At 50.7% G+C, this 7,318-nt stretch overlaps 1 protein-coding gene across 1 annotated transcript; it reads left to right on the top strand.

Moving 5' to 3' along the window:
• The first annotated feature begins 209 nt into the window (after positions 1–209).
• LOC115830856 lies at positions 210–6,850 on the top strand. Its single transcript, XM_030795824.1, has 2 exons — positions 210–441; positions 5,595–6,850. The coding sequence occupies exons 1-2, from the start codon at positions 359–361 to the stop codon at positions 5,881–5,883; spliced, it is 372 nt and encodes a 123-aa protein (XP_030651684.1). The 5' UTR covers positions 210–358; the 3' UTR covers positions 5,884–6,850.
• The last annotated feature ends 468 nt before the right edge of the window (positions 6,851–7,318 follow it).

The following is a 7,318-nucleotide window of genomic DNA, read 5'->3' as shown; positions in this document are numbered from 1 at the left end:
GTCTGTGGAGGAGGATGCAACGCCTGGGCCCACCGTGCCCCCCAGATCTCCACACATGGTTCTCCAAGAGCAGGTAGCCTGACCCCTGGTTAAGTGCAGACTCCAGGTGGCTCAGCCGGCACCTGATGGTCAGCAGCACACATCAGACATGCAGCTCAACCGTCCAGTTCCTCCGGATCTTACTGCTGGCACCCATATTGAGGTAGAAGGAAGCCTTTGGGTGTAGAGATGGGGAAGTCCTTCCTCATCAGGAGTTTCACATCCTACAGGCCCCAGGGCCCTCAAAGATGACCTGCAGGTCTGCGAGGACCTCCCTGTTGGGAAAGACCTTTACATCATCCAGCAGGTTTTGCAGTCAATGTTGTTACCTCCTGGTGCACCAGGCCATGATGGGGAGAGCAGGTTCTTCACATTCAAGTCCATGACTGTGGCTGGACAGGGGTGAGTCTGCCACCCAGCCCCGTCCCCACATCCCTGCCCTCCCTCCCCTAAACCACACACCCCAGAAACAGGTTCTGGGATTTGGGAATCCCTCTAAGGAATCGTGGACACGTAGGTTGTATTGAAGCATCCTTCTGCTTGTATCAGTCTTCTCCAGGTAAATCAAGCCTGGTTCAGGCAGCAGGTGCAGGCTGTGGAAGGCTTCTTGCTCTGGAATGCTCACAGCTGCGCCAGAGGCAGAAGCCCCCCTCTCTGGGCATTACCAGGATGTAGGACCGAGAATTAGAGGTGCTGAGCTCCCTGGCTAGCTGCCTCACAGAGCTGTGTGCCCCTAGGGAAAGTGTTGCACCCACCTCCCTAGTCTACTAACTGTGGAGCAGGCAGAGAAGGAAGCCCCGGATGCTCCCAGTGGTTCTGTGCAGCTGAAGGCCGCTGTGAGGCTATGGGGACCTCCAGACCAGGGCAGACCACATTCTCTACACTCTTGGGCAGGGATTTTAACCACCAGCCCCTGCTTCCTCCCCTGTCACTGTCTGGGAATGTGGGTTCTGGAGTCCTACTGCCTGGGTCAGAGTCCACCCCACCAGGCAGCTCTGCTTGGACCTGATAGCTTATCTAAGCCTTGGTTTCTTTACCTGGATAATGAGTGTGATAATAATGACACCCACCTCATAAAGTGAGAGACTTGACAAAGTTAGCGTGGGTCCAGCTCCGTGCCTGGGCGTACAGAAGGCACACGACATAAGAGATGGCTCTGAGTCCTACTGTGATTAGGCCTGTGTCAGTGTCCTGTGGTTGCTGAAAGAAGTTACCACAACCTTGGTGGCTTAAAACGACAGAAATTGGTACTCCCACCGTTCTGGAGGCTAGAAGTCTGAAATCAAGGCATCAGCCAGGTTGGCTCCTTCTGCAGGCTCTGAGGCAGCATCTATCCCAGCCCCTCTTTGGCTTCTGATGGATACTGGTGGTCTTTGGTGGTCCTCAGCTTCGAGATGCATCACTCCAGTCTCTGCCTCTGTCTTTGCGAGGCCTTCTCCTTATGTCTTTGTGTATCATTTCTCTCTCTCCTTTCTTTTATTAGGACACCAGTCATTGGATTTAGGGTCCTAAATCCAGAATGATATCATCTGAAGACCTTTGGCTTAATTAAATATACGAAGACCTTATTTCCACATCAGGTCATAGTCACAGGTACAAGGGGTTAGGACTTGAACATATCCTTTTGAGGGGGCACTGTTCAGCCCCACTACAGCACTAGAGTTGGCACCCTAGTGCCACAAATCTCCTAGGGTTGGAAGAGTGGCACAGCAGCCACCCACATGTGATGGCAAATTGTTCTTAGATCCCTAGAGGGGTCGCTGATGGGGTCACTTGGTACAGCAGCCACATAGTTAAAGGCTAGAGGTTTTTAAATGGGGCAGACCTAGTGGCAAGCCCTAAGGCAGCGAGCAAGTTTATTTTACCAAAGTAAAATTTCGTTTCCTCATCTCTAAAATGAACATGAGATGCCCCACATCAGGAGTTCTCTTGAAGACTAAAGACAACAGGTTTACAGTGTCTAATCCATAATAATAAAAATGAAACAAAACAACAAAAACAAAAATACATCTAATCCATAAAACTCTCAGTCAGTGAAATGCCCTCCCCTGCCCCACTTTCAGTCCTCTCTGAAATCAGGAACCTGATCGGGCCCTCCCATTGTTAGAGCACTTCAGTGCCAGCCATGGCAGGAGGCTGCTTATCTGAAGGGCCTTCCCCAATGCCAATTGGTTGGCAAGGTCCAGATCTGCATTGCAGATAAGTGCTTGATTACTGGGGACAGATTCTATGGAACTGCTCCCTTAATGAGAAACACCATTAACGACCCAAACTGACAAGCCCCAACCTTTCTGACACCCAGAGAGAACATCCAGGGTTTGCTCTTCAAGCCAAAACCTGGTATCTGATGCAAAACATGTCTGGGATGGGTTTCAAAGCAGGAGTCTAGGTTCCCCCAGAGCCCTGTGAGGGGCCATAGACACAGCTCACACAATGAAGCTTGGGCCATTCAGACCTGGGAAAGGTCAAGGACAGACCGATTCTCATATCCTTCTGCAATTAGAAACCTGCACCCCAGCAAAGCCCCCTGGTCTGGTTTGGGTGTGTCCCCCAGTGTTCATGTGTTGGAAACTTAATTCCCAATGCATCAGTGTTGAGAGGTGGGACCTTCAATAGGTGCTCAGGTCACGAGGGATGAGTGGATTAATGTGGTTATCAAGGAGTGGGTTTGTCATCGCGAGTGAGCTGTTATAAAGGTGAGTTTGGGTCTCTCTTGCTCTCTCTCTCACCCTTTCTTTGCTCTTCCTCCATGGGATGATGCAGCAAGAAGGCCCCCACTAGATGTGGGTCCCTCAGCTTTGGACTTCCCAGCCTCCAGAACTGTAAGAATACATTTCTTTTCTTTATGAATTACTCAGTCTATGGCATTCTGTTATAGCAGCACAAAACAGACAAGACATCCCCATCCCAGGGTTGGTTGGAAAGCCCCAGCCCTGTCCCACCAGGTCACAGTTCTCTTTGGTCACTAAGAATGCTCCTGATGCCTGCTTTGTTTCCTGGGACATGAGGAGACTTTCTTTTCCTGGTCCATTCTTACAACACAGGGCGGGGTTTCTATTTTTGTCGTAGAATAGTCTGTGCACAGGGCACAGCATTTTAATTCCTCAGCTAATAATTTAATTCCTCACCAATAATACTGCCAAGCAGTAAGTTTCTTTTTTAATGTTGTCATTTGCTGGTTTTTTGTCATGGGACCTCAAGGAACGCAGAGGGACACTCTTTTTAGCCATCTGAGGGCTGGATGAATGGCTTTAGCTGCCAGCGCCTGCCCAGCTTTGTTTCCGCTCTGCCCCTGGAAGGGAATCGCCCGGCAGTCTTCATCTCTGCCTCTGACCCTCCCACTTCTGTTCTGGAGCCTGCTCTTTTTGGGATCCTCCCCAAACCACATGATTTTTCTAAGGCAAAGGGAACCTCCACCTGGGAAGCACCAGAAGCCCTTTCCCTTCACCCAGCCTCCTGGCTCCTCCTTCTTCCGGTTCCTGAGCCCAACTCTTCATGAAGCTAGGAAGGTCGCTGTCTACCTTTCCTGTCCTTCCCCTTGGCCTGCCCCGAGTGGGTGGAGTGGTGAGATAATAACTGCAGCAGCCCAGCTTCCAGGCAGGGCTTTTTAATGTTTTTGAGGCACTGGGCAAAGTGCCCTCAATGCATTATCCCAGTTAACACTTAGCCCATTTTGCAGAAGAGGAAAATGCGGCCCAGAGAGGTCATAGATGGGTTCCCTGGGCTCCAAGGCAATGAAACTCCAACGTGGCCCATTAAAGGGCAGGGGGAACTGGAGATTGCTGCTTTGCTTTTTAGACTTTGATGAGGGTTCAACAGGAAATGGAGAAGAGTGGGGGCAGAAAAGCGTGACCCTGCAGGGGCTTCACACTGCTATGGTGGTGGGGCCCCAGTTACCTATCTGTCCTGACTTCTGGGAAAACACCTATACGGGCATGGGCAGGGGGTTCAAAAATTGTCTGAGGCACTCCAAGGCTGGAGGCCCTCACTGGTACAGAGGAATCAGGTCAGGGCATGGCTAAACATATGGCGCGAACACTGTTCACCAGACACACATCCTCCTCTTCCAGGCTGACCAAATTTTACTTGCTTGCAGCAACAAGGAGCTATAACAAGAAAGAAACATCCAGGCCCTAGAGCCAACCCATCAACTATACTGTGTAAGCCTGAACCCCCCCACCCAGAGAGTAGCTGCCCAACCCCCATACTCCTATCCCTCTGGTGTCCCTGTACTGCCCCCGATGGCCAGCTGCTTCTCCTGACTGAAGATGCTTATCTTTTTAGTGGTTAGGTAGGACTGGGGCTTCTGGCCATCCATTATTCTGCAGAATTACTAAATCCATTTTCTAATTCCCAGAGAGCTTGGCAATGATATCTTATTGATTTGATTATTTCCCTCCCTGCTGCTGACTCCCTCTTTTTACAACCTTTTTTTTTTTTTTTTTAAAGATGGGGGATCTCACTTTGTTGCCCAGGCTGGAGGGCAGTGGTGCGATGATGGCTCACTGCAGCCTTGACCTCCTGGGCTCAAGTGATCTTCCCACCTCATCCTCCCGAGTAGCTGGGACTACAGGCACTAGCCACCACACCTGTCTATTTCTTTATTTTTTGTAGAGACAAGGTCTCACTATGTTTCCCAGGCTGGTCTCCAACTCCTGAGCTCAAGCAATCCTCCTGCCTCAGCCTCCTAAAGTGCTGGGATTACAGACATGAGCCATCATGCTTGGGCTGGCTCCCTGTTTATCTGTGTGAGAACAGAAAGCGTACGGATGGATTCGTGGTTAGTGCCATCCAAACCCCTGAGCTCTCCACCAGCTCCACATTCTCAGTTTTCTTCAGTGCAGAATTCCTGGGGTAGAAACCAGCCAGCGTGTCTGGATGGGCCTGCACACCCCCTCCAAGTCCATTCATTGAACTAACTTCTGGTCTGGGCTGGTCAGTGCAATTCTGAGAGTCTTGCTCTCAAAGACACAGAAGAAGGAGCAGAGCCAGGCCTCACCCTTTTCCCAGGGAATTTCGGGGCAACTTAATGGCAGTGGACATTTTTAGGGAGGGAATATCAATAAATATTAGTAATTATGATTGATATTAATTAGGATTGAGTTGTGGGACTATCAGAATGACTTGGCGGTGATTTCCCTCGTGGCAATAGAAATGCCTTTAGTGGAAGTGCATTTCTCTTCCACTCTGGAACCCTCAGAGTCAAAATCCCAGCAAGGGAAAGGAATTTCATAGTGGCATGCCTGGGCAAACTGATGGGCAAAGACACCATCAGCGGCACGTGCTTAGAATGAAAGCCCTCACCTATGGTCGTCTGGGAGTTAGGATCCAGCCCTGGCTTAACAATGTGTAACTTCTCGGTGATTGTGGAACTCGGAGAAATTACACCCGTCATTTGATATCAGTTACTATTCCAGCCTTCTCAGTTGAACTAAACTCAGAACAGAAGATCTCCAGGTCTGTGGTAGTTTCTGCTACTTTAGGCTACTTTTTTGGGTGGAGCAGGGGGACAAAATGAGGACATTAACAGCAGCCACTGTTTTTCTTTGCTCCAGTGATAGCGACACTGCAGCCATCTCCAGGGAGCCAGTGGCCTGTTTGCTGTGTGTGCTTCCACAATGGCCTCCCACGTGCCAGCTGGTGTTACCTGCGTCGCTCACTCCTGCTGCTGGAGTAGCTGCCTCAGCAGGGGGAGCTGAGAGCAGTAAGTGGCTGGAACAGCCCAGGGAAGGAGGAGATCCCTGGGAAGCAAGATCGGAGTTCACATGGAGGACGCTGGAACCACAGAAGCGTGTGTGTTTGTGGCAACCTCATGGCTCCATTGATGGAGTTAGTGATCCATGAGCAAAGCACTGAGCCCATCCACACTGGCCGCTGGCGGATGGACACCGCCATGCTAGATCTGTGAGGTCGCCCGGGGATCACCGGGCCATTCCTAACAAGCGTGCAGTCGAGATGCCGACAGGAAGCCCAAGGGAGGGAGAAGGGGGCTTCAGCACATGGCAGCGCGTGGCCGCTGGGCCCGACCCCTTCTCCGGCAGCGCAGCAGTCCTCCACCTGGTCTTGCTAATTCCCAGCCACTGCCCTGCCTCAGGCCAACCTTCTGGCGGTCAGAGTGACCTACTCGACTGGCACTTCTGGTGTGTGGGAATCTCTGGGAGATCAAGTTAAAAGGCAGATTTTGAGTCCCTGGATCTGGGGTGGGGCCTGGAATTCTGCATTTCTAAGGCCCTCCCAGGTAAGGCCGAGGCTGCTGGCCGGCTGAGGAGTTAACAGTGTGCGCTCTGGAGTCACGTGGATTCCTGCTTGCCGGTAGCGCGCCATGGAAAGTCCCCCCGCCTGGCTCTGCCATTTCCTTCTCTGTAATACAGTGTGGCTGCGGTGAGGGTGACACAGCTGAATAGGCACAATGGGCCGGGCCAGTGCCGGGCACGTGGTGCATGCGAAGTCAGCAGTTATAACTGCTCGTCTGTGCTGCAACCCTGCAGTGCACCCTTCGCCTGCACAATAAAATCTACCATCAGCCACCACCGTGCCCTGCCTTCCCGTGAACCAGTCACCCTGAGCATTGTACGGGAGTTCTGAAAAGGAGCAGAGTTTTCTCAAATGCAGAGTTCTCCATAAATCTTGAATGCCCTTCTCTCCCTGATCCCCCCAGCAAAGTCCTCCTCCTTCTTTTGGGCTCTGAGACCCCCAGAGCCACCTCCAGGAAGCTGAGAAGACAGGAAGTGTTTTTACTCTTTTCCATTCCCAGTTTTGTACATCACCTGACGTATACTAGGTTTTAATAAATGGTGAAAGAATGAATGAAACAACAAATACTTCAGGTCTTTCTTCTACAACTTTTTTGGCTGTGTTCTACCTGAAGAGGCTGAACCTGGACTTCTCATCAGTGCTTTTTAAGAAATCAAGACCAGGCGCAGTCGCTCACACCAGTAATCACAGTACTTTGGGAGGCCAAGTGCGGAGGATTGCTTGATAGAGCTCAAGAGTTCAAGACAAGCCTGGGCAACATGGTGAGACCCTGTCTCTACAAAAAAAATTAAAAATTAGCCAGACACAGTAGTGTAGTCCCAGCTACTTGGGAGGCTGAGGCAGGAGGATTTCTTGAGCCTGGGAGGTCGAGGCTGCAGTGAGCCATGATTGTGCCACTGCACTCCTGCCTGGGCAATAGAATGACACACTGCCTCAAAAAAAAAAAAAAAAAAAAAAAAGAAAAATAGAAATAGAAACATTCACCTCCAAAAAACAAAAAAACCAAACAAAACAAAAGAAACAT

The sequence above is a fragment of the Nomascus leucogenys genome, chromosome 17 (assembly GCF_006542625.1).
Source record: "Nomascus leucogenys isolate Asia chromosome 17, Asia_NLE_v1, whole genome shotgun sequence".
Lineage (NCBI taxonomy): Eukaryota > Metazoa > Chordata > Mammalia > Primates > Hylobatidae > Nomascus > Nomascus leucogenys.
Note: the sequence above shows the minus strand (reverse complement) of the source record. Positions and strands in the feature narration are given on the sequence as shown.